General features: G+C 36.2%; 1 protein-coding gene across 5 annotated transcripts in view; it reads left to right on the plus strand.

Annotated features, from left to right (window-relative positions):
• The window catches only part of LRRC49 (leucine rich repeat containing 49), a 168602-nt gene that overhangs the window by 101688 nt on the left and 39504 nt on the right, over positions 1-27410 (plus strand). For all 5 annotated transcript variants that reach the window (XM_025884467.2, XM_073877295.1, XM_073877296.1 and 2 more), the window contains 3 exons: positions 9108-9191; positions 13718-13881; positions 26353-26590. In XM_025884467.2, coding sequence (XP_025740252.1) covers positions 9108-9191; positions 13718-13881; positions 26353-26590 — 486 coding nt within the window. The remainder of the gene's footprint in view (positions 1-9107; positions 9192-13717; positions 13882-26352; positions 26591-27410) is intronic.

The raw sequence follows: 27410 nt of genomic DNA on the forward strand, positions 1-27410 counted from the left end.
TGGCTGAGGTCAAAGAGGTTGCTGCCTGTCTTTTCCTTTAGGATTTTGATGGACTCCTGTCTCACGTTTAGGTCTTTCAACCATTTGGAGTCTATTTTTGTGTGTGGTGTAGGGAAATGGTCCAGTTTCATTCTTCTGCATGTGGCTGTCTAATTTTCCCAACACCATTTGTTGAAGAGACTGTCTTTTTGCCATTGGACATTCTTTCCTGCTTTGTCATAGATTAGTTGACCATAGAGTGGAGGAGCCATTTCTGGGCTCTCTATTCTGTTCCATTGATCTCTGTGTCTGTTTTTGTGCCAGTACCATACTGTCTTGATGATGACAGCTTTGTACTAGAGCTGGAAGTCCGGAATTGTGATGCTGCCAGATTTGCTTTTCTTTTTCAATATTCCTCTGGCTACTCGGGGTCTCTTCTTGTTCCATACAAATTTTAGGATGATTTGTTCCATTTCTTTGAAAAAAGTGCATGGTATTTTGAAGGGGGATTGCATTGAATGTTTAGATCACTCTAGGTAGCATTGACATCTTCACAATGTTTGTTCTTCCAATCCATGAGCATGGAACATTTTTCCATTTCTTTGTGTCTTCTTCAATTTCTTTCATGAGTATTTTATAGTTTTCTGAGTACAGATCCTTTGCCTCCTTGGTTAAATTTATTCCTAGGTATCTTATGGTTTTGGGTGCACTTGTAAATGGGATCGACTCCTTGATTTGTCTCTCTTCTGTCTTGTTGGTGTATAGGAATGCCACTGATTTCTGTGCACTGATTTTATAGCCTGCCACTTGACTGAATTCCTGTATGAGTTCTAGCAGTTTTGGGGTGGAGTCTTTTGGGTTTTCCACATACAGTATCATATCATCTGCAAAGAGTGAGAGTTTGACTTCCTCTTTGCCGATTTGGATGTCTTTGATTTCTTTTTGGTGTCTGATTGCTGTGGCTAGGACTTCTAATACAAAGTTGAATAGCAGTGGTGAGAGTGGACATCCCTGCCACGTTCCTGACCTTAGGGGAAAAGCTCTCAGCTTTTCCCCATTGAGAATGATGTTCGCTGTAGGTTTTTCATAGATGGCTTTTATGATCTTGAGGTATGTACCCTCTATCCCTATACTCTGAAGAATTTTGATCAAGAAAGGATGCTGTACTTTGTCAAATGCTTTTTCTGCATCTATTGAGAGGATCATATGATCCTTGTTCTTTTTTTTGTTAATATATTGTATCACATTGATTGATTTGCGGATGTTGAATCAACCTTGCAGCCCAGGGATAAATCCCACTTGGTCATGGTGAATAATCCTTTTAATGTACTGTTGGATTGTATTGGCTAGTATTTTGGTGAGAATTTTGGCATCCATGTTCATCGAGGATATTAGTCTGTAATTCTCCTTTTGGATGGGGTCTTTGTCTGGTTTTGGGATCAAGGTAATGCTGGCCTCATAAAACGAGTTTGGAATTTTCCTTCCATTTCTATTTTTTGGAACAGTTTCGGGAGAATAGGTATTAATTCTTCTTGAAATGTCTGAAAGAATTCCCCTGGGAAGCCAGCTGGCCCTGGGCTTTTGTTTGTTAGATTTTTGATGACTGCTTCATTTTCCTTAGTGCTTATAGGTCTGTTCAGGTTTTCTATTTCTTCCTGGTTCAATTTGGGTAGTTGATACATCTCTAGGAATGCACCCATTTCTTCCAGGTTATCTAATTTGCTGGCATAGAGTTGCTCATAACATGTTCTTATAATTGTTTGTATGTCTTTGGTGTTGGTTGTGATCTCTCCTCTTTCATTCATGATTTTGTTGATTTGGGTCCTTTCTCTTTTCTTTTTGATAAGTCTGGCCAGGGGTTTATCACTCTTGTTAATTCTTTCAAAGAACCAGCTCCTAGTTTTGTGGATCTGTTCTTGTGTTCTTTTGGTTTCTATTTCATTGATTTCTGCTCTGATCTTTATGATTTCTCTTCTCCTGCTGGGTTTAGGCTTTATTTGCTGTTTTTTCTCCAGCTCCTTTAGGTGTAGGGTTCGGTTGTGTATTTGAGACCTTTCTTGTTTCTTGAGAAAGGCTTGTATTGCTATATACTTTCCTCTCAGGACTGCCTTTGCTGCATCCCAAAGATTTTGAACAGTTGTGTTTTCATTTTCATTGGTTTCCATGAATTTTTTTTACTTCTTCTTTAATTTCCTGGTTGACTCATTCATTCTTTAGTAGGATGCTCTTTAGCCTCCATGTATTTGCGTTCCTTCCGACTATCCTCTTGTGATTGAGTTCTAGTTTCAAAGCATTATGGTCTGAAAATATGCAGGGAATAATCCCAATCTTTTGGTACCGGTTGAGACCTGATTTGTGACCTAGAATGTGATCCATTCTGGAGAATGTTCCATGGGCACTAGAGAAGAATGTGTATTCCGTTGCTTTGGGATGGAATGTTCTGAATATGTCTGTAAAGTTCATTTGGTCCAGTGTGTCATTTAAAGTCTTTATTTCCTTGTTGATCTTTTGCTTAGATGATCTGTCCATTTCAGTCAGGGGGGTGTTAAAGTCCTGCACTATTATTGTATTGTTGTCAATATGTTTCTTTGATTTTGTTATTAATTTTCTTATAAAATTGGGTGCTCCCATGTTAAGGGCATAGATATTTACAATTGTTACATCTTCTTGTTGGATAGACCCTTTAAGTAGGATATAGTGTCCTTCCTCATCTCTTATTACAGTCTTTGTTTTAAAATCTAATTTGTCTGATACAAGGATTGCCACCCCAGCTTTCTTTTGATGTCCATTAGCATGGTAAATGGTTTTCCACCCCCTCACTTTCAAGGTGGGGGTGTCTTTGGGTCTAATATGAGTCTCCTGCGGACAGCATACTGATGGGTCTTGTTTTTTAATCCAATCTGATAGCCTGTGTCTTTTGATTGGGGCATTTAGCCCATTTACATTCAGGGTAACTATTGAAAGATATGAATTTAGTGCCATTGTATTGCCTGTAAGGTGACTGTGACTGTATATTGTCTGTGTTCCTTTCTGATCTATGCTGCTTTTAGGCTCTCTCTTTGCTTAGAGGACCCCTTTCAATATTTCTTGGAGGGCTGGTTTTGTGTTTGCAAATTCCTTTAGTTTTTGTTTGTCCTGGAAGCTTTTTACCTCTCCTTCTATTTTCAATGACAGCCTAGCTGGATATAGTATTCTTGGCTGCATATTTTTCTCGTTTAGTGCTCTGAAGATATCATGCCAGTCCTTTCTGGCCTGCCAGGTCTCTGTGGATAGGTCTGTTGCCAATCTAATATTTCTACCATTGTAGGTTACATATCTCTTCTCCCGAGCTGCTTTCAGGATTTTCTCTGAGTCTCTGAGACTCGTAAGTTTTACTATTAGATGTCGGGGTGTTGACCTATTTTTATTGATTTTGAGAGGGGTTCTCTGTGCCTCCTGGATTTTGATGCCTGTTTCCTTCCCCACATTAGGGAAGTTCTCTGCTATAATTTGCTCTAATATACCTTCTTCCTCTCTCTCTCTTTCTTCTTCTTCTGGGATCCCAATTATTCTAATGTTGTTTTGTCTTATCGTATCACTTATCTCTCGAATTCTGCCTTCTTGATCCTGTAGTTTTTTTCTCTGTTTTTTTCTCAGCCTCTTTATTTTCCATCATTTGGTCTTCTATATCACTGATTCTCTCTTCTGCCTCATTTATCCTAGCAGTTAGTGCCCCCATTTTTGATTGTACCTCATTAATAGCCTTTTTGATTTCGACTTTGTTAGATTTTAGTTCTTTTATTTCTCCAGAAAGGGTTTCTCTAATAACTTCCATGCTTTTTTCAAGCCCAGCTAGTATCTTTAAAGTCATGATTCTGAACTCTAGGTCCGACATGGTACTAATGTCCGTATTGAGTAGGTCCCTGGCAGACGGTACTACCTCTTGTTCTTTTTGCTGAGGTGATTTTTTTCGTCTTGTCATTTTGTCCAGCGGAGAATAGATGAATGAGAGAACAAAATGCTAACAGGTTAACAACGTCCCCAGCAAGTATACTCTATACAAATCGGAAAAGACCTGAAACCAGGGGAAAAGAAAGGGAAAGAAAGAAAAAAGAAAGAGGAGAAAAAAAAAAGATAAAGATAAAAACAAACAAAAACAGAACAAAACCAAAAAAACAGAATATGTTCAAATATGATCAGGCTGGTGCATATATCAGTGCCACACACTGGATTTTGGGTGTATTTTGGTCTGTTAGAAGAAAGTGCCTCCTAAAATTTTAAAGGAAGAAAGACTTATATAAGTATAAAATAAGGGTTGATACAATGAAGGGATGGAAGATGAGTGTAAAGATGAAAATTATAAAGGATTTTATAAAAGGAATTGGTAAGATAAGAAGTTTTTTAAAAAAAAAGAAAAATTCAAAAAAAAAAACGGAGAAAAAAATTAACTTTGAAAAACTAATGAATCATGGTAAAAAAGCCATGATTTCTATGTGCAGTATTCCCCTAGCGCTGGAGTTTTCTCGTTCTCCTTGATCGGTAAACTTGGTCTTGGCTTGCTGGCTGTTCATGCTGATCTTCTGGGGAAGGGGCCTGTTGCTGTGGTTCCCAAATGTCTTTGCCGGAGGCGGAATTGCCCCGCCCTTGTGAGTCCGGGCTAAGCAAGCTGCTCAGGTTTGTTCTCAGGAGCTTTTGTTCCCTGCAAGCTCTCGGTACAGCTTTGGAGGACCAGGGTGAAAATGGTGGCCTCCCAATCTCCGCCCGGAGGAGCTGAGAACTCGGGGCCCCACTCCTCAGTGCGCCCCCAGAGAAAAGCAGTCATTCCCGTGTCCCCGGTCTCCGGCCACACTCCGTGCTCACCCGGCCTGTGACTGAGCGTTTCTATCTCTGGCACCCGATCCCGTGTGTAGTCTCCAAACCCAGCAGATCCCTGCGGTGCGCTCCCGCGCTGCTCCCCCCACTCCCGGGGGAGGAAGGGGAGACTCCCCGGCTCTGCTGCTTGTTGGGTCCCTGCTGGAGGAGCAGTGGCCCGACTGGGCCGCGGAGCACGGTTTATGGCAACCCCAAGCTCAGAGCCCGCACCTCGGCTCCGTCTCTGCAGCCGGCTTCCCCGCTCCAACACCTGGGAGGTCTGCCGCACTCAGGCACCCCCGGTCTTTCTGTGACCCCGAGGGTCCTGAGACCACACTGTCCCACGAGGGTTCCACCCCCCGCTTAGCCACTGGAGCGACGTCCCTCAGCGGAGCCGACTTCTAAAAGGTCCCATTTTGTGCTCCGCGGCTCTAGCAGTTGCCAGAAGTGGCTGACGGAGGCCCCCTCCCCTGCCGTCTATCCTCCGGAATATCGCCTCGGATTCACTTCTCCGCACGTCCTACCTTCCAGTAACTGGTCGCTTCTCTGTTCAGAGAGTTGTTGCTCCTCTCTTCTTCGGTCTCCTGTTGAGTTCGTAGGTGTTCAGAATGGTTTGATCCCTATTCAGCTGAATTCCTGAGACCAGATGAAATCCAGGTCTCCTACTCCTCCGCCCTCTTGCTCAAGGAATATCTCCCTCATCTAGTATTTAATGGCTAATATCCCCAGGCCAAGAGAAGTCGGGTGATAGGGCTTCCATCCTTCGCTCTGACATTAACTAGGACCTAGAAAGATCAGTCTTCTCTGTTAAAAAAAAGAAAGATCATTTGAATGAAAAATACGAACTGTCTCTTCTAGACAAAAACTCCAATTTTAAAGTCTGTTTTAATATTTGTGGTAGTCAAGGAAAACAATGTCTTTTATAACTATCCTAAAGTATATGGTTAAAAACCCGCATTGCCATTTTTTTTTAATTCCACATAATAAATTACTGTGTACATTAGGACTACTATTATTTATTTGGAGCAAAACTTTTTCTCGTATAAAATATGCATTGTTTTAGAGCCTTAATAGACTGCTAACAGAGTATAATCTAGGTTATCAAACACTTATTAAATCACTGTACTTATTAATTGCTTTGAAATCATTTCTACGTTTTATCTTCATAACAGACTGAAATAAGGAAAAAAGATTTTTTGGTCCTAGATAGATCCTTTTGCTTTGCTGTGTAAAGGATATGGCTTTTATCCCAGAAATTGAACTATTATCATGAAGATGCCAGAAGTTTACAGTTTTTTTTCCTTCTTACCAACAGATTTATAGCTTATCTTTACAATTAGAACTTTATTTTTGTTTCCAAGTTTAGTTACTCTATAATTATTTGGGTTGAAATATAGTCATTAGATGTATAAATTCCTTAAAACACTCAATATTTGAGTTGATTTGGCATGTATCCAGTTTTGTTAGGTTTAGCCTTCCTTTTAAAGTCCTACTGCCTTTAATGGAAGCTCAAATTCTTTTTGAAAATCTGATGAAATCATCTCTTAAGTATGTGTAGGACGTGATCCATACAGTTTCCAGTACTGTTTGAAATTGGCTCTTTGAATAACCAATCTGTTTCTAGTTCACATTTTATAGATGAGTCAACAATTGAACATCAATATATTTTGCTCTTTTTAAAAGTTTGTTCTGAAATAGGGTATGCTTAATGGGTACCAAATCAGTACTTACTGAACAAAAGAATTTAATATAGTTGTTAGTCCAGCTATGTTGTGAAGCTAGGAATCAAGCTTCTGAATGTCTTGAGTTCACCTCAGAAGCTCTACTTAGCTTCGAACACCAAGAATAACTATTTTCCATATCGTAAAAGATTTTAAATTCACGAGTCACATTCAATTTCCATTTCCTTTAAAACAATTAAATCATATAGCAGATTACTATTGAGTTTTAACCTTACCTTTTCTATCTTCCTAAAATTAGTAAAATACATTTAAACATGTCCTTATTATAAAAATACAAATTCCATTTCTCACAAGCTATGTCTTCTGGTCCTGATCTGGCTTTGTCACTAGCTATATGACCTTGTATAAATTATTAACCTTCTCAGAGTATTCATTACCTTGTTTCTAAAATTAGAGTCTTCCAGTGGATGCATTTCTAGTTTTCTTTTTAACTTTGAGGTAATTTCTCTTTGTGCATTTTTTATGTCCTTCTTTAGTTTAGGTCTTTTTTTGTTTTCAGAAGCATTTATAATGGCTCACCCCCTAGAGTACATTTTCATGGCCTCTTTGTCCTTCCTTAATTATAACATGATATATATATACTGGTCAGGGTAGGCTAGATTATGCTGTAGAAACAACTTCTCTGACCTCAGTGGATTAAAGCAACAAAGTTTATTTCATGTTCATACTGCCTGTCTTCAGTATGTATGTATATATGTGGTCTGGAAACTTTGCTCTGTGTTGTCTTCCTTCCAGAACCAAGGCCTACAAAGTACCCACAATGTGGAGATTTGCAGGTTCTATAGCAGAGGTGAGAGAGACAACAGCTATCCCATACATTGTCTTTGAAAGCTTCCTCCTGAATAAACTTCCTCCGGAAATAAACACATGTCACTTTTGTTCATCTGACATTGGTCAAAGAAAGTCACATGACAGCACCTAACTGATAAGTGGCAAGAATTGCTGTCTTACAATATGGCCTGGATGTGGGAAGACACAGGACTATCTATCATGTTTTAAATCAAATGCTGACTTCTGGTAGGGATGGAAATCAGTACCACACTTATGGCGGGCAATTTGTAAACATATCAAAAGTCCTAGAAATATGTCTTCCATTTGATTTAGTGGTTCCAGTTTTAGGAAATTGTTGAACAGATATATGAAGATGTATATTTAATAATCAATTCTTCAACTATATATTTATTGACTACCTACGATGTGCCAGGAGCTGACATAGTCCATACCTTCAAAGACCTCTTGGGGTAGGAGAGGGGAGAGAGAGTAGCAGAGATTAAAATGGAACAGGTTAAGTGCTATAGTGGGGAGTATAGGGTGCTATGAAATCATATGGGAAAATTTCTTCTGACCTGTTTTGCCATTGCCTGATTCTCTCTTCAGCTGTGTACAGTATGCTCTTCAGCTCCCCTCCACTGGATTTTTCATTTAAGTTTGTATAATTTTTCATTTCTGTAAGAGTTCTCCTTCAAATGTGCTAAATTACTTTTTATGATTTCCTATCTCTGAAGATATATTCAAGCTTGTCTTTTAGGAAGGAATTGTTTTTTTCAAATTGTGACATCATTTTGAATACCTACAAATATTTTGATACTAAAATCTTAAATTACATGTTTATAATTTACTAAAATTTGACAATCTTTAGGGGAAAAAACATGATCCACACTGTGTATACAGATTGTAACTTGAAAAAATGTGTTTATTGGGCACCTGGGTGGCTCAGTTGGTTAGGTGACTGCCTTCAGCTCAGGTCATGGTCCTGGAGTCCTGGGATCGAGTCCCACATCAGGCTCCTGGCTCAGCAGGGAGGCTGCTTCTCCCTCTGACCCTCTCCCCTCTCATGCTGTTTCTCTCTCTCTCTCTCAAGTAAATAAATAAAATCTTTAAAAAAAAGAAAAAAATGTGTTTATAGTTAATACTGTAAGGTGATACAGAAATGATAAGATGTGAGTTGGTGTGTTGGAATTATGGCTGATTTTTAAAATTTTTTTCTAAACTATAATGTTATTTTATGGTTTTTAGAATTTAAGAAATTAGATTGACCAAATCAACCTAAAAATAATGTAAAAGTAATAATATTAATGGTGAATAATTTATTAATATCAATGGAGAGTTTTAAAAGGCTTTCATACTTGTTTTAGTATTTAAAAAGCTCTGATTTACATCCATAGGTCAAATAAAAGTTGTGAGAAATATAATTCTTGTCATTTTTATCATTATAGTAGAAAGTTTTTAAGTCTTTATATGTGAAACTGTAGTACATGGCATACAAAGAAAAACTATGTAAACCTGCTTCCCTCTTGCTTCTTGCTCTTCTCATTCTGTTTTCTTTCTTGTATTAGCTGGGTTCATCTCACATCAAGAGTTGGGAGTAAAGTTAAGAACACACAGTTCTTTAGAATTGGGAAGAAAAAAGAATAAAGAGGAAAAGACTAACTTTCTATGAAGGCATATTAGCAAGTAGTATGCTTCTCACAAAGAAAACCAGACTTGTAGAACCAAAGAAATCGCATAGAAGAAGTTAAACACTTAAAAATACTTGTAAACGTTTTTTGCTTTTAGGAAGAAGAAAGGCGTATGGCATCTGTTGTAGCCAAAAAGGAGGAAGAGAAGAAACGGGAAAGTCATAAACAGTCCTTGCTTAAGGTACTTTCCCTAATGTCTGCATGGATGTGTGTGCTCACACTCCCACTGCACTGAAACTCGCTAGCTAGCCAGCTGGAAAAGCAGTTTCCCAACTTTGTAAAATTTTCATTCCTGTTGATAGAATTTTTTTTTATAAATAAATACCCTTATAATTTTTATAAGTTACCTATAAATAAGCCTGTACTTGTGAAATACAACAATAATGTACATTATAAAACACATGCGAAAGCTACAGATTTTAAAAGGAAGGGATAAAAAATAAATAGAACACAAGTTACATTTTTTTTTCCACACCAGTGCATCACCTTGTGGATCCTTGTGCCATGTGCACTTCATTTTGGAAACCACTGTAATTGACCATCATCTTTACTGAGATATTTTAATGAGCTCTGATGCATGGGTTTCTTTTTTAATAATTGCTTTTTAAATTTAAAAACTGTCTCTATTAGCTTCTCTTATATAGAGGTAGTAAAGATTTTGAGGATTTAGGAATTAAAATTTGTTTTAAGCTAGTTTTAAACGATTTAGCATATCATTGTTATTTTCCTTAAAATATTTTCTTTTAAAATATTTTATATTCGCATCATGACTCTAATAAATAAAGACAGCTTAAAGTTTATAGCTTGTATTATGCTCATATTATGTTCTAAAACTAGGGATATCATGCTGATTGTCATGTAGGTGCTGTTCTTTTTAAAATGAAAATATCATTTAGAATTCAAAAGATGACAAGTAGGGATACAAAGTTGTACAAAATAAACCTAGGAAACAAGGGAACTTGTTGGTGCAGTGGAAATGTATATCTTGATAGGGGTATGGGTTACAAAGGTGTATGCATTCCTCAAAACTGATCAAAGACTGCTTGAATCTGTGTGTTTTACTCTATGAAAACTACTCCTAAGTTAACAAAACAGAGAAAGAACTTGATCCCAAGCCCTCTCAGCTCAGGACTACCACTTCAAAGGTATTTAGAACTCTTAACCTGTTATGATACAATGTTCTCATTTGCTGTTAGTTCTAACCTCCTGACTCCTCCCCAACTTTTTCTGTTTTCCCTCATCCCATTAATTAAATGTACCTAAGCCCTTTCTTGATAGCTCTCTTTTTTTATTGACTTAGCGAATAGAATTTTTAGTCTTTCCTCTATTGGAATATTTCTAAGGGTTGGTCAAAAACACACTTTGGTTTAGAGGAAATACAGTTGTAGGCAAAATTTTTTAAATGTGTAGGCAGGAGCAAGATTTACCATTGCCAGATGATACTATTGGTAAACTTCTGAATGGTTCATTTGGAAAAAGTAGTAGAGTTGATTCTTGAAAAATATGAGTTTGAACTATGCAGCTGCACTTGTTACACGGATTTTTTTCAGTAAATACAGTACAGTACTGTAAATGTATTTTATCTTCCTTATGATTTTCTTAATATTTTATTTTCTCTAGTTTATTATATGATACACTATATAATTCATCTAACATACTAAATATATGTTAATCAACTGTTTATATTATTGGGGCTTTCAGTCAATGGTAGGCTATCAGTAGTTAGGTTTTTGAGGAGTCCAAAATTTTACACAGATTTGCAGCACCCTTGACCCAACCCCCATGTTGTTCAAGGGTCCACGTACATTTCCTCTTGTACAGCTGCTGTACATAAGTGAATGAATGAATAAATGAATAAAAATATATAAGTAAATAAATAGACTAAAGCTCTCAGACCAAAAGAATACTTTTGTGTGAGTTCTAGAGCATGGAAAGGAAGAATAAACAAAGAAACTCCATTGGTGATTTAGCTTTAAAGCTACCAGTTGAGCCTGGTATAGGCAACAGATTGCTTTTCACTCCACCTTTGCACTGAATTTTTTTTCTTATATACCCACTTCAGATGCTTTTCACTATCAGTATTTTTGGAAATATGCCATTAAACATTTAGCCAACATGGTTTTTACATGTTTGGAAAATTTTTATGAAAACTTCAAAAAATAATGAATGCTTCTCTTGAAGTCACTAAATAGGACTCTTTCATTATGAGGGTTATTTAGCTTTAAATTTTTTTAATTAGAGGAGAAGCATGGGAAATCAGGAGACCTGGATTCTAGCCCTAGCCCAGATTTGAGATCGTGATACCGAAGACCCTCAGCATTTGCTGGCTATTGTTTCATTCGACAACACATACTGATCATTAAGAAAAGTGGGTGGGTAGTTATGAAGGGACCGCAAGAGTGCATTGACACATATCTTCTGTTGCTTGTCTATCTTTCTGATTTCCTTGCGACCTTGGAAATGAATGGAAGTGATAGTTACAGGCTATACCGGTACGGTATTGCTTGGACTGTGAAGAGTAGACTCAAGTGGCAAAAGCTGCAAATTTGGAATCTTCTAAAATAATTATCACCTTAACACCGACTTGGCAATGCATTGTTATGTAGCTTTAGAAACGTGACTATAACTGTTACACCAAACGCATCCATGATCTTTGAGCAAAAGATTTCCTTTGGATACCCTCCTTCTGCCTTGCAGAATCTCTAGCCTTTCTCTGGCTTCTTTTTTTTTTTTCCTGCACCATAGATACCTAGAGCCCTTATGTGGCCCCCTGGCCAGCCAGTGACCAAGCCCCACCTGACCCCAGGCTGCATTCCTATTTTAAAATATATCTTCCCTCTTCCTGGCCCCAGTAAAAATATCCATTCTTTTAGTCAACCTGATGTTGATCTAATTTCAATAACCCAAATAAAGGAAGCTTAACTTTGGGGTAGGTATAGGAAAGTGTTTGTATTTTCAGAGTATCTTATAAATTTGCTAACATGCTCAGTGGTATAAAGATATTGTGTATCTTTTTTCTAAACACCGCTATATCTACCTCATTAAGAATATTTCTTTCTGCCAACTCCCAGTGAGCCAGAAAACCAAAGGCCCGGAGCCAGCATGACAGCCATCTGCTGTGAACTCACTGCCTCTTTCAAAGTGGCCTGGTACTGAGCAAAAATGACACTACTTAGGTTAAGAATTGGGTTGTACCAGTTATCTATGGATAACTAAAATAGAATTCCTTAAGGTAAGATGCCTTTTAGTGTAGATTTGGGAAAAAAATTTTTTTACACTAGAATAGCAGATTCCTACTTGCTTTAGATAAGGAAGACCTACATAAAACGTCCAAAAATCTCAGAAGTAAATGCATATTAAGTATAACCCATTTAACAGTATAGACAAATTTGAAATACCAAGCAATAGAAAAAGAACCCATGCTAAAAGCATGTTTAAACACAGAAACAGAACTTTCAGAAAGTTTAATTAAGCTTTGTCATCACTTTTCATTCCTACCCAATGCCATTTTTCGATGCTAAAATTTCGATATCCAAATATAGGCAGAGAGATGGAACTAAAAGTTCATTATTCTGCATGTGTATTTGCACTAAGGAAATGGGCGACGAATTTTCCTAACCCTGACTCCAGAGGCAGCAGGTGAGGAGGGGTCAGTGTCACATGGCTGATCTGTCCTTGGATGAGTGCTCTCAGTAAAGAGGAAAGGGAAGATGTCCGCTTTCAGCACTCTGACCGTATTGACATGCCATTTAAAGATGTTAACTTTCGATCGTGGACACTTTACCAGAATATTGATTATTTACCTTATCAATTTATATAAGCTGAGTAGAAACATTTCAACCTTGCACATTTTCTTTCAGTAGTGTAAATCTGCATTTCTCAACAGATTTCTGTGAGAGCATGGAGCCCCAATACGCGAAGTCCGAAGTCCGAGGTTCTAACAGTGAGGTCCTTGGGGCAGTAGCCTTAAGGACAGCGGGGAGCTTTTAGAAATGCAAATTCTCAAGCTCCGCCTCAAACACACTAAATCAGGATGGGGTGAGAACCAGCAATTGGTATTTTAGTAAGTTCTCCTGGTGATTTGAGGCACCCTAAAGAAAAACCACTATCCTAAGGCATCCATTGCATATAATGAATTAGCTAACTTCTTTCCTATTTATCTGGGATGGTACTAGTTGCCTAGAAATATTTCAACCTAGTACAATTTCTTCGTAGTCATTCTGTAACGAGTAGTTTTCAGACATTGTAATTCATTCTGTGAAGCTCGGAACATTAATCAATCCCTCTTCTTCTCCCCACCTTTCAACCAAGATTGTTCCATCATACGGGCCTGAATTATTGGGTAGGAAAATTAAGATATTATTAGTTTTCTTCTTGCTATGTTTAAATACCAAGGCATATAAATGTCTTTCAAATTAAAATCTTAGATAACAAGTATAAAGATTTCTGTCAAATTAAACTTTCAGAGAGTGAATGTTCATATCTTCAATGGGAGTAATTATTATTTGTGTATAATTTTTTGATAGACCACTGTTGAGATGTTTGAATGCACAGGGTAAATAAAGGCCACTTGTACTTTGAGGGTACCTATTTATAGCTACTTTTAAGGAATAGACTCCTTTTAAAAGTATGATAAGTAGTATAAACAATGTGCTTCGGGGATACTCTCCTGCTATAAAAGTTGCATTATATAATTCTTTTTCCTAGGAGAAGAAAAGGTTAACAATTAACAACGTAGCTCGAAAGTGGGACTTGCAACAGCATCGAATACCCAATATTGCTCCAAATCAAGATAGAAAAGTTTCTGACTCTTCTCAAGACCCTTCTCAGCTCCACGGAAGCACTGTCTCTGCATTTCCAGAGGAAACAGGGTATGCAGTGGTATTCTTTCTAGGTACCAGTGTCTTTGGAGAACTGAATTTGGAGCAGAAATGGCAAACCATTTCACATACAATTGTTTAAAAATAGTTTTCTTAAGAAAAGCTGCTGAGATTAGACGTTTAAATTTAAAAGTGAAGATGGAAAAACTAAAAATATAAATTGACCCCTAATGAAAATACCCTTAGTGGTTTCCTATTTTTCATAGGAAAAAAAAAAAATCTCGATTACCTAGTGTAGCCTAGGAGGCCCTCTACCCCCCCTCACCTCTTTCATCCCATCAGCCCCTGTTACGACGCTGCGTCGTTGGCTTGCAGTTCAGTTACTTCCCAGCTCGTAGCCTTTCTCCTACAAACAGTTGTACTGTCCCCTGCCACTTCTTCCCTCCCCCTGACCTAGCTAACGCCAGCCCGAAGGTCTTAAAGTTAAACCTCCCGTCCCTTGAAAAGCCTTCCCTAACTACATCCTGGAGACTCAGCGAGATCAGATACCTCTTACCTCTCAGTACTCTGTACTTCCCCTTATCGGCACTTACCGTAACCATAATTAAATAACGAGTGGGTAATTAGTTGTTTCATATCTGTCTTCTCCACTAGAGTGTAAGCTTGAAGAGGAAAAGAGTCCGGATTCTGATTCTTGATTGTCTTGACCTCTTTTGTGTCCCCAGCAGCTAGCACGAAACCTTACTCCTAACTAGTAGTAATTAAGCATAAAATCTGAATAATTACTCCAGTTGTGTTCTATACTATCTATCTATTCCAGTGGCTCACAGCCTCTTTTCTTCTATAATATATGTGTCACATAAAATATAGCCCTGGTTTATGCGCAAATCTGAGTACACTATGTAGATTTTACATATTTCTCTTCCTCTTAAGAGAGCCTATTGGAATCAAGTAAATGAGAGAGATATAAAGCATATATATCTTTATAGTTTATTATAATTTTAAAAACATATAATTTATATGTTTATATAATTTAAAACAAAGCCTAAAAATCAAAGATAAGTTGCAGTTCAGTTTTGTTTCATTTGATGAAGTACCATTATCTAATGACCTTAACCAAATTCTGAAGCACATACTAAATATAATGTAGATTTTCTTTCAAGTTTTTATGTCATGTTCTTTAAACTTTTCATGTACAAAGAATGTCATGAAGAAAATAACAAGAGGCATTAGACTAATATTTTGGAAGTTTTCTTGGAGTTAAAGAGTGTGACATATATTTAGACAAATATACTTCAAAAATTTTAGTTACAGGATTATTTCAGATTGATCAGTGTACTTCCTTCAGCTCACTTGGGTATCATATCCGTATGTTGAACTTCTCAGCTCTTTGAGCTAGCAAAATAAAGCAAAAAGAACAAATTTTAATTAAGTGATGATTTGTATAACAAATATTCTTATATTGCCATAGAGCTTTATTTAGTATCATTTTACTTGATCAGAACTATAACATTTTATAAAGTTAAAACTTTATAGCTCTGAGCTTTAAATTTATGAAATGCTACACAAGTCAGTTTCTGATTGCTGTTTTCTAAAAACGTTTTTTCCCTATCTTCCTTAAGAAGTTTTCTTAGACCCAAGTTTATCCAAATAATCTTATACATTATATTCTAAAATTTTAATAAGGTTTTAGAAGTTATTCCTTTCTACATCAACTTTATTTTTATACATAGTGTTAGGTAAGAGTCTAACTTGATTCTTATTTCAGTTGGTCAATTTGATAATAGCATTTCTTAATTAAAGTATTCTCTTTTTTAATGAGAATGCCGTTTTCATCTTATATTAAGTTCCTGTAAATATTTGGATAGATTTCTAGACTTTTTTTTTTTAAGATTTATTTATTTGAGAGACAGAGAGCATGAGTGGGAGGGGCAGAGGTAGAGGGAGAATCTCAAGCATAGGCTTACGCTAGGCTTAGCTCACGCTAAGCGCAGAGCCAGATGCAGGGCTCGATTTCAGGACCCTGAGATCATGACCGGGGCTGAAATCAAGAGCTGAACACTTAACTGACTGAGCCACCCAGGCACCCCGATTTCTGGACTTTCTATTCCACTTCACTAATCTATTTATCTGTTTTAATGTCAATACCAAAGCTGCTTGATTATAGTAGTTTCATAGTAAGTTTTAATATCTATGTAGGGGAAATCTGCTTTCACTATTCAGAGTTTTAATTCTCACACACTTGTTCTTCCATATGAACCTTAAAATCATTTAATCTACTGATACAACATTGTATGTTAATTATACTTCAGTGAAAAACTAATCTAAATGGAAATGTTAAGAATTATATTCAAATGACGTTTAAGTTATTCATTTCAGAAGCATTGACATTCTTAAGATAATAAATCATCACTTTAAAAATCATGGTATATCTCCATATTTTCAGGTCTTGTTTGGTATCCAGAGGGAGATAATTAGGGAAGTGTTGAAAGATTGAAGGAAAATTCTGAGGCACTAAATGAGGTTAGAGACCATGAAATTGTAGCCGCTATAGTCTGAATTGTTGAGCGAGTATTTCAGGAGCACAGAATAAGTAGGAATCAGAGTAGAGAAGCTATATGTCTGATAAAGAGTAAGGAGACAAAGGGTCAAAGATAAAGAATAAAAAATTCAACTATAATGATAAAAGAAAGAAATGATGGGCCATATGGTCTAGGCTAGATTTTTAAAGTATTAAAAAATAGAAGGTTGCCAACAGATTAGGAGAAAATTTAGAATTTCTAAGACTGGAAGTCTAAATGAAGTTGAAGATGAGAAGCATATGAAGGAGTGAGTTGAAATAGTGGGAATTTATGGTCAGAGTTAAGTTTTTGAAGTTGAAGATTTAATTTAATTTAATTTTTATTTATTTATTTTAAAGATTTTATTTATTTGACAGAGAGAGGCACAGCGAGAGAGGGAACACAAGCAGGGGGTGCGGGAGACAGAGGAGCAGGCTCCCCGCCGAGCAGGGAGCCCGATGCGGGGCTCGATCCCAGGACCCTGGGACCATGACCTGAGCCGAAGGCAGATGCTTAACGACTGAGCCACCCAGGCGCCCCTGCAATTGAAGATTTTAAAGGTGGAACATACCTAAGAGCGATTTGGAGGCCATTATTGTGGCCATGGGAGTGGGTTGTTAGAGAAGAGTAGAAGTAAGAGTTACTGGAGAGAGATCAGTTGAAGCTATTATTGTAGATATTGAAGTTAGTGATGGTAGAGCTAGGTGTGGAACTGGGGACAAATTCAACAGTGCTCAGCCCTATCTCCTTCCAGTCTAAGTCACGTATCCTATGCTCCTGTTACAGGGCCATTCACTGTTCACGTTTTACTAGGGTTGGCAGCTACAGTGAGTGCAGAAGTGGCTTTATTAATTGGCTTTTTTACCTGGGAAAACGATCTCTGATAAGTATGGATCGCAGACTGTTAATATGATCTTCCCAGCACTTTGGACTTTTCAGGCAGCTCATGGCCAAGAGTTCTGTGACCCTCTAAAATAATTTAAACTTATGGAGTCTTCACTTTTATGGTCTCAAAAACAAGCATTCAGTTCCAAGAGAAAGAGGAAGTATCCGTTAGTGAAAATTGTTATGCCTTGTAGTTACTGCCAAGAGTTTCAGAATTTTTATTAGAAGTTCCACAAAGTCAAAGGCCTTTTAAGCAAGAAGCACAAAGGAAGACTTTGGGAGAGATGGGAAAAGTGATGTATGTGTTCAGTGGAGAGGATGTGGAGAACAGTAATGAATCACTGGAAAGGGATCCACAATTTCTGGCAAAAGATTTATTTTTTACTGATGTAAGTTTGAAGTGCCATGGAGACATCATTACATTATCTTGGTCTGACCCTTTTAATGACTTAAAAACTGTGAAGTCAAGGAGACAAAGATGATACTTGAAGTCAGAAAAGTAAAACTCTAAAGATAGTGAATTATTGGTAAAACTTAATGCAAAATTACTTACAACTTCTAGTGGTAATAGATAATTTCTTCAATTTAGTTTATGGTTGTCTGATTCATATAAAATCTTTTACATCAGAAAGATGGAAATATTTCTAAAAGAGCTGATTATACCTTGTATGTGTATACACCAGGGACTCTTAGGTGGAGCACCCAGATTGAATTCTTGAACTTGGAAATCCTTATTTTATGCTTGAACTCTCCACACCATTTGACATAGTTGATACTGTTCATCTTGAAAAGCTCTTTGCATTGATTTTTCTGATAGCACATTCACCTGATTTTCCTTTTACTTATGTGGTTGATGTTTGTGTTTTTTTTTTTTTAATAATATCTTGCTAACTCCTTTTTGACCGGATCTCTACCTGTATATTGTGCTTTCTCAACTTATAAGATTTAGATAGACTTTTTGCTGTAATAGATGAGGATTCACTCACTTACTTGTTATACCCCTGACACTATATACCTAGAGTTCTTTTATTGATAACTTTGTAATTTACTATAATTAAATCTCTATTTCTTTTTCCATCTGCTATAAATATTAGCTCTCAAATTTGCATTATGCAAGATGTGTCTACCCTTTACTTCTCCCACTTTTTTGCATTGCAGCTTTCTATGAGCTATATTTTTCTAGTTTCCCTTGTGATTTCTTCATTGACCCATTGTTTAAGAGTTTGTTAATTTCCATACACTTGTGAATTTTCCAGATTTCTCTCTGTTATTGATCTCTACTCTAGTTTTATTCCATTGTTTTTAGAGATGTTTTATGTGAGACTTGTTTTGTGGCTTAACAGATAGTCTATTCTGAAGAATGTATCATGCACACTTGAGAAGAATGAGCATTCTAATGTCATTGGGTAGAGTCTTCTATGTATGTTAGATCTAGTTGATGTATAGTGCTCTTGAAGTCCTCTATTTCCTTATTGATTTTTCTACCTAGTTATTCTATCCATTATTGCAAGTAGGGTATTGAAATCTCCAACTATGATTGCGGAACTATTGCTCCCTTCAATTCTGTCAGTTCTTGCTTTAGATATTTTGGACATTAAGTGCAATACGTTTATAATTGTCACGCCTTCCTGATGGATTGACCCTTTTATTGATATAAAATGTCCTTCTATGTCTCTTGTAACACTTTTTGACACGATGTCTCTTTTGTCTGATATTAGCAGCCACTCTAGCTCTTTTGGTTATCATTTGCATGGAATACCATTTTCCATCCTTCCAATTTCAGTCTGTTGTGTCTTTTAATCTTGTAGATAGCATATAGTTGAGTCTTGTTTTTTTAATCCATTCTGCTAATAACCACCTTTTAGTTGGAGAATTTAATCTATCAAATCCTGATAAGAAAGCACTTAATTCTGTCATTTTGCTCTTTGATTTCTGTCATATATATTTTTTGTTCCTCAATTCCTCCACTATTTTTTTGTGTTCATGGACTTTTTAGTGTGCCATTGTGATGCTCTTCTCATTCCTTTTACTGTATGTATTTCTTAGCAATTGTCTCAGGTGTTACCCTGGGGATTACAGTTAACATCTTAATTAATAACAGTTTAGTTTGCATTAATACCAACTTAGTTGCAATAATATATAAAAACTTTGCTCCTATATAGTTTCACTTTGTTTATATTATTGTCACAAATTTCATTTTTATACATTATGTGCACATTGACATAGATTTATAATTATTATTTTATGCATTTGTCTATTAAATCATATAGAGAAAAAGAAAATTTACCAGTCAAAAATACAGTTATATTGGCTTTTATATTTACCTGTGTAATTACCTTTTCTGATATTCTTTATTTCTTCATATGGCTTTGAGTTACTGTCTAGTGTCCTTTTATTTCAATCTAAGCAACTACTTTAGCATTTCTTGTAGGGCACATGTACTAGCAATGAACTCTCACAGCTTTTGTTTATCTGGAAATGTCTTAATTTCTCCATTTCATAGTGCAGCTTTGCTGGATATAGAATTCTTGGTTGAAAGTTTTTTCTTTCAGCACCATAAATATGGCATCCTCTGCCTTCTGCGGAGGATTAATTAATTATTATTAATTAAACAAAGGAACCTGGGGGCGCCTGGGTGGCTCAGTCGTTAAACATCTGCCTTCGGCTCAGGTCATGATCCCAGGGTCCTGGGATCGAGCCCCGCATTGGGCTCCCTGCTCGGCGGGGAGCCTGCTTCTCCCTCTCCCACTCCCCCTGCTTGTGTTCCCTCTCTCGCTGTGTCTCTCTCTGTCAAAATAAATAAATAAAATCTTAAAAAAAATAAACAAAAAAATTTATGCTGCCTTTACTACATTCCAGTTTCTTTGAACTTCTTGTTTATCTATTGAAAGGAGTTTACTCTTCTTGAAGCCTGCTATCTCCCTGACCTAATTTAGTCTTATGATTTCCTTTTGGACCATTGTTTACAGTTTATTATTTTACATCATATTACTAGTAGCTTTTTCTTGCCTTATGTATCTTTCTAATATCCTCAAGTCCTTCTCCAGATGGTAGAGTTACTCAGATTTTAGTCCTGGGCCTTCTTTTCACTCTCTGCTTTCCCCCAAGAATTCTCATAACGTCTTTGCCTTTAAATAACATTTGTATCTTGAAGATACCCAATATATATATATCTTCTCTTTTATGGTTTACCCATTTGGGTTGTATTTAAGAAAAAAACAATCCTTTACTACATTGAGATTATAAAAATATCCTCCAATTTTGTCTTCCTAAATAGGTTTAAAATTTCGCTTTTCATATTTTAGTTTTTACTACACTTGGAATTGATTTTTAAGTGAGATTGAGGTCTGATTTGTTTGTTTTTCTCATTAGGAGTAACCAATTGCCCTACTGCTACATACTGAGTGTTCTTTCCTTCTCCCACTGATCTGCAATGCCACTCGGCCTGTTTTATTGACAGTGGGAGAAGTTGGTGGTAGGGTCCTTTAACAGATCTTCAATTAAAGCCCCCATATTCAGTCTTACTTCTACTCCCATCTTCTATCATATCTACTGTTCTCTCCTTTCCAAAAGTCCTACTGGGCAGTTTGGCTATCATCTTTGTTCTTGTCCCTAGTGCATATTCCAAACAATAACTTCCTTTGTTTTTCTTCATCATTCAACATTCTTTACTTTCCAGCTTCCAGAAATTTTCTGAAACTTCTTACAGCAGATTGTCCCTCCCCCACCCCCAACTGTTGTACTTGTTGTTATGGGTTTGCATCAGTTCAATTACTTTAATGGGGTTTTAGAGGGAGATTTCAAACACATGTGTTCAGTCTTTGTGCTAGTTTATCTGAAAGTATACAGTGAAATGTTTTAAATTTTAGAAGTTGTGTTACTATATTCTCTATCTTTAAAAATGTAATTAAATTTCATCTTTCTAAAATGATTAAAGCCTTACTCTTTCTGAAGGTAGAAAGCTAGAGGGTCACAAAGTCCCTTCCTTAGGGTTCCAATTTGTTTTTTAATACTACATAAGTTTTTCCATTTTTAACAGTCCCATTTATAGTCTTTAGTTTTTCATAATGCCAAAAAAGTGGCTAATTCAGAGTATCTGTGACCTTTGACCTATGGGTGTGTAACAAATGCCTGGAAACAAGTATCCATGAAAAAATTATAGGCACATAAAGAGAAGAAATTCTGTAAAACTTTGGTATATCCCATTAATGATTTCACTGTTCACTGTACTTGGGACAGCTCTACAGTAAAATGACATATTGCAGGTTTCTTTCCCCTGCCAGAAATGGGAAAGTACTTGGTGTAATGTTTTCTTTGCTTACATTGGATGCATGCAGTGAAGCTGGTTTTTTTTGGTCATTTCCTGTCTATGAAGACTGTGGTACTTTAGCCAACACTACCATAATAAAATATAATGCATATAATGAATTTCCACACGTACGAATGTTGTAATAGAAATTCATAAAATACGTTATTATAGGAATCAGCACCACTTATTCATTGGGAAAAGAATCTTCCGAAATATCTTAAGTCTTTCTGTTCTAGCTTGTTATAGAAAGCCTAAGATTTTTAAAAACACACCAGAAAAACCCATAATCCTCTGAAATACTGTCTTTTTTTTTCCATTTAGGCATTTAAGAGTATATTCATTTTTTAGCCTGGCTTTCAGGGACTCATTACTTTATTGCATTAAATTAATTACCCCTCTTTTCTTAGAGTACTATACTAATCAAGAAGGCATAGAATATTTTTCTGACTCTGTATAAAGATCAAGTGATTAAATGAACACTTGTAATTAATAACTTGATTGTGAAGATCTTGAAGAGAATTCCTCTTTGATGGCAGATTGCCTACTGTTCAGTAAATATTTGAGGTGGGAAGTATACGTGGAAATGTATTGGGCTTTATGGGAAAACAAATTTTTTTAAAACATGGATCCTCGATAGAAGAATGCCACATTTCTCAGAGTGTTAACTTAGACTAGACAGGGGTTGAAAACAGACCACTTGATCCAGTCACCTACTCTAAAAATTTGAGCAATATTTGATGCTTTCCTCTCCTTTATTCCCCAATGTCAGTCACTAAGTTCTGCTTTTATTTTTTCTTAAACATGTTATATCTATGTTCTCTTCTTTTATTAATAATAATCACTAAATTGTATTGAGCTGAGAGCATGAGATATGGTTTTGAAATACTTCCTAGTTTATAACAAATTTGAAAAAATATGTATTATATTCACCATTTACGTACAAGGAACTGAAACTACAAAGAAACTAACTTGCTCCCTAAGTCCTCTGTTTATCAGTGGCAGATCTGGGATTTGAACTAAGGTCTGTCTGGTGTTCTTGCCAATTCCATTTCCACTACCATGACCTCCTTTCTGTTATGCCCTTATATGATCTAGTCAACACCATAGCACTGCTTTTCCTACTAATCTAATCTCTCCATCCAGCCTCTCCTTGCTACATCTTCCACAAAGTTGGCCAACTTCTCTCTCTGAGGTAGAGCCTTGAGGATCAAGAAATGTCTTGTTCATCTTTGTAACCAGCACCAGCACCTAGCTCCATGGAGACACATTGGAGATGCTTAAAAATGTGAATCAAATATGGTCGTGTTACCTTTTTATTTTGCTCTTCTATTACTTTTTCTGCTCTTCAACCTCATAGGATAAAATCTGACTCTTCAGCTTCATCTTCAGCTGCAACTCTTCCATATGTTTCAGTGTTTTAGCCATATTGAAATTGTTCTTACCTGAATATGGTATATGTAATTAGGCTTCTATGCCTTTCTTCATTTAGTTTTTCTTGCCTGAAGAGTGCTTCTTCCTTCTAATTCTGGTGAAATTCTACTATTCATCTTTCAAGGACGAGTTCAAATGCTACCTCCTTTTGAAAACTGACTTCTCCCCACTAGAAGAATTCCTTCCTCTATATTCTCATAGCATATCACTTAAATACTCAGTATATGAAAATGAGCATATTGTATTATGATGAATATATATATCTGTCTTGTTCTCTACCCCCCATCCATATTGGGAGCTCTTTAAGGGCAAGTAAGTCTTAATTTATCTTTATATCCCCAGTGCCTATCATAATACCAGACACATAGTAAGCTCTACAGATAAACCAATTTGTTTGAGAGAGGTTGAGGTCATTTCAGTTTAATTTTATTTCATGTGTTTATTAAATTAATTGCAGAGTATGATTAGAGCGGTTATATTTCTGGGACTATAGCCCTATAAAAGTGAGGAAAAGTTTTGATATACTCAACAGTTGTACATGATCTCTATACTGACTGTCCTTATCAATACAGATGAGATAGTTGCCTATGCCAGAATCCTTAGCCGTGCCCTGTATATAATGGGGTTTCAGCAAATGTTTGCTAAATAAATGAACTAATGAAATAATATGTGTGTATGTATAACTGCAAAAATGTGGACACACCAACCAAGCATACAAGGAAAACTGAAGGGACAATCCTCAACATATAAACAAATTTTTAGCAAACTTTCCAAGTAATTTTTTCTGCAAATCAGAGCACACCTTCCCCGAAGAACAGGTTCCTCTACTCTATGTTGGCCAGAGTTTGAGGCGAAACTCATGCCTCATTCAGAAAATAACTGAAATGGGTGAGCTATTGTGTGACCTGTTTAACAGGTGCTACATATCCTGTTGAGAAGGATGAACCTTTCTATAGCCCAGAAAACTCACCGTTTGTTTTTTACAGAATGCCCATGTGAAATCTATGTAAGTTAGAGATTACTTCTGCTTTCTTTTGTAACCATATTACTGTTTTTGCTGAGTGTAGGCTTATTTATTATTTCACTTATTTTCCCGATAGTTTGCTTGACAAACCTTTACACAAAATAAATAATCCCTTTCTGATGAAAGACTTTTATGTTGGAGTTTATATTCTTTAACTTTTAATCCTATGGAAAAGAAAAAGAAAGGCAATACACTTCCAAAAGACTATTCATAGCTGTGATTCCCCATCATTTTTACATTAAAATGAACTTGGTTTGCTGGATATCATGGCCATTAGGCATCACTATATCAACTAGCTAGGGTTTTTTTTTTTCTTGCCTTGAACTTATTTCTTCATTATTTGCCTTTGCCTCACCTGAGAAAACCTTGCTAACCCTTATAATCTGTATCTGTATCACTGATTCTGCCCCTTTGCTGAAACCACAGCTTATAGTCAGAACATCCTTCTTAAGATTCAAGAGACAGTCATTAAAAACTTCGTAATTGTCTCACTTCATTAATTCATTCAAGAAATATTTACTGAACACAACATGTGCTAGGAGCTGTGCTAGATGCTGGATCTACTAATGTGGCAAAGTTGGAGCACTCAAGGATCACAGTGTTTGGTAAGAGAGACAGACAAGCAGGTAATTGCCATGCAGTGTGCTAAGTGCTGTAACAGGGGTGTGCACTCTCTTCAGCAAGCCTTCTATATTTTGGTGGCAGTGAAATAGAACACCTATTCTTTATCTTATTCCAGAAATTATTGTATGCTTTACATAGCTCAACACAAAGCTATCACACAAAGTACAGTATAAGGAACTTTTAATTCCATCTTATTTTTGTTCTGTTATCAGCTTTTACCTTTCTAGGATTATAGGTTATTCAAATACTACTGCTCGTTGAATGTCTAACTGCTGTCATATAATAATCATTGTCTTCAGCACTAGTCTGGCAGAAATAAAGACTCTTTGTATTTTCTTGGTTGCATATTCACTTCAAATTGACTGTTACTACCCAGCTTGTTATTGTATACACAGATGTGTTACAGGTTAACTGGTGCCTCTGTAAGAAGTGCATATAAGTCCAGTGAAACATAATAAACCAACAAGGTAATGGTTTATCAGTCTTCTCCTCCAATGCCAGCATTATAAAAAATTTTAGATCTTTAATAATTCATTTATTCAGCATACATTGTGAAAAGCCCATTACCAGGCCCCAGAGCCCCAAAGATGAGAAAATATAGTCTTTAGCCTCAAGGAATTCACTGATAGAGAAGGCAAATTGTAAACATATAATTATGATATAGTAAGAGAAGTGATATATTGGAGGAGTATATAAAAGTTCATAGGAGCACAAAGGAAGGTAAAGTACTAATATTAGTAAGGGCAAATAAATACTGCTAGAAAGCAAAAATAGCAGAATGAAAACAAACAAAAGCCAAGCATTGTTTGAATTTTGAGATTGGGTAAAATAAATAGTTATGTCTCTATTCACAAATCAGAAAATATGAATTGGATTGAGCTATTTCTTTTTTTCTGTGGCTATTATTTGGGTACCTTTTGCAGAAAATGTGGCCCCTACTTTGGAAATAGTAACTATTATCATTTTCAGTAGAGTATGTGAAGTGATTTTGTGTATATTATATATGTATGTCTGTGTATGTATACATATGTAGAGAGAGATATTAAATAGTGAATTATTTTTCATTTTTTATTTAAAAATGGGGAATAAATATTAATTTTACTGCTTGTAACTGTAGTATACAATTGCAAAATGTCAAACAACAATGAGGCATTCAAAAATAGAAAATCAGAGTTACCCCTTAATCTAGCTTCTGGGAGGTAAACTATTGTTAACAGTAATTATGTGTCTTCCCAAGTGTTTTATAGATATACTTTATATTATATGGTTCTTAATATAGAAATAGTATTCTGAAAAATGGAGGGTTTTTTTTTTGCTAGACAGTGGAATACTTTTTAGATTAGGAAAACATATTTGTACTAACATGAAAAGATATCCATGATATACTAAATCGATTGTTTTAAAACTAAATAGGATATCAATTACCTTTAATTGATATAAATAATTTGGGCTTAAAGTGGTATCTTTTTGTTCACATGTGCCTTTTTTGAATTAAAATGTGTAGCTAGAAGAATACAAAACGTCCCAATATTCTATTGAAATTTAATCTTTGATGCTCTGGGTTTAATTATTGAAACAAAAAAAAATGAATATAAAATTTCAAATACCTTTGCCAACAGGTTTTTATTGTCTCTTATTTACTTTTCATAATAAGACTTTCATTTAAAATTGTATGTTGCATTTTCCAGGTCTCTGGACTCAGGACTCGCCAATGCTTTACAGGGTTTATCTGTCACAGATACACACCTTGTTGAAGTGGATGGGGACACCCTTTCCCTGTATGGCTCAGGAGCACTGGAATCTCTAGATCGGAATTGGAGTGTTCAAACAGCAGGAATGGTGACAACAGTGTCCTTCACTTTCATAGAATTTGATGAAATCGTCCAAGTGCTTCCCAAATTGAAGATTAAATTTCCTAATTCTCTGGTAAACATTTCCTTTTAGTAGTATATTTGAATTACTCGCAGTCATGACTTGTGTGTTCAGGCCAAAGACCTGTTTTAACTTTTATTTATGCAGTTTCTATCTGGCAGGGAGACTAAGCTTTTGTGTTGATTTTCTGGATCTGGGATTTAAATTAGTAGTCATAAATGGCCTTGCAGTTTTCTGTTAATATTAGAAATTATCTCTCTATAAAATGATTCTTTATGGAGTATAAAGGACCAATATAATTTTATTCAAATTATGTATTTCTACTTTATAAAGCATTCATCAGGACCTCACCTAATCCCTATATTATGTATTCGTTTATTCTATCTGTTATTAATGGGACATGTATATTTATATATAATTCTTACAGTAGTCCCTTAACAACATTTAAAATAATTTTAATAGCTCATTTAAAATTAGTTTGAGAAGGGGAAATGGTGGAATAGGAAGATCCTAAGTTCACCTCATCCTGTGGATACAGCTAGATAACACCCACATCAGTATAATAACCCAGAAAATGACCTGAAGACTGGCAGAACAGACTCTCCACGACTAAATGTAAAAAAGAGGACACATTGAAGAGGGTAGGGAGGGCAGAGACAGGTAGGAAGATAATGGCAGGTGCCATTTTCCTCTCCCACTCCACAGCCTAGATACACAGACACCTGCAGGAACTAGCACAATACCAGCACTCTCCACCTAGCTTGTGAACGGCATGCCCCATCCCTGCAGACTTCTGTGAACATGCCCCCTCCATCCTCGCCTGGGCAGGAGGTTTCCTGAGTGGCTGCAGGTCCCCTCCTGCAGTGGATGGATG

Source organism: Callorhinus ursinus, unplaced genomic scaffold (assembly GCF_003265705.2).
Source record: "Callorhinus ursinus isolate GAN/ISIS: 27379988/994484 unplaced genomic scaffold, GSC_fseal_2.0 scaffold25, whole genome shotgun sequence".
In the NCBI taxonomy this organism is placed as follows: domain Eukaryota; kingdom Metazoa; phylum Chordata; class Mammalia; order Carnivora; family Otariidae; genus Callorhinus; species Callorhinus ursinus.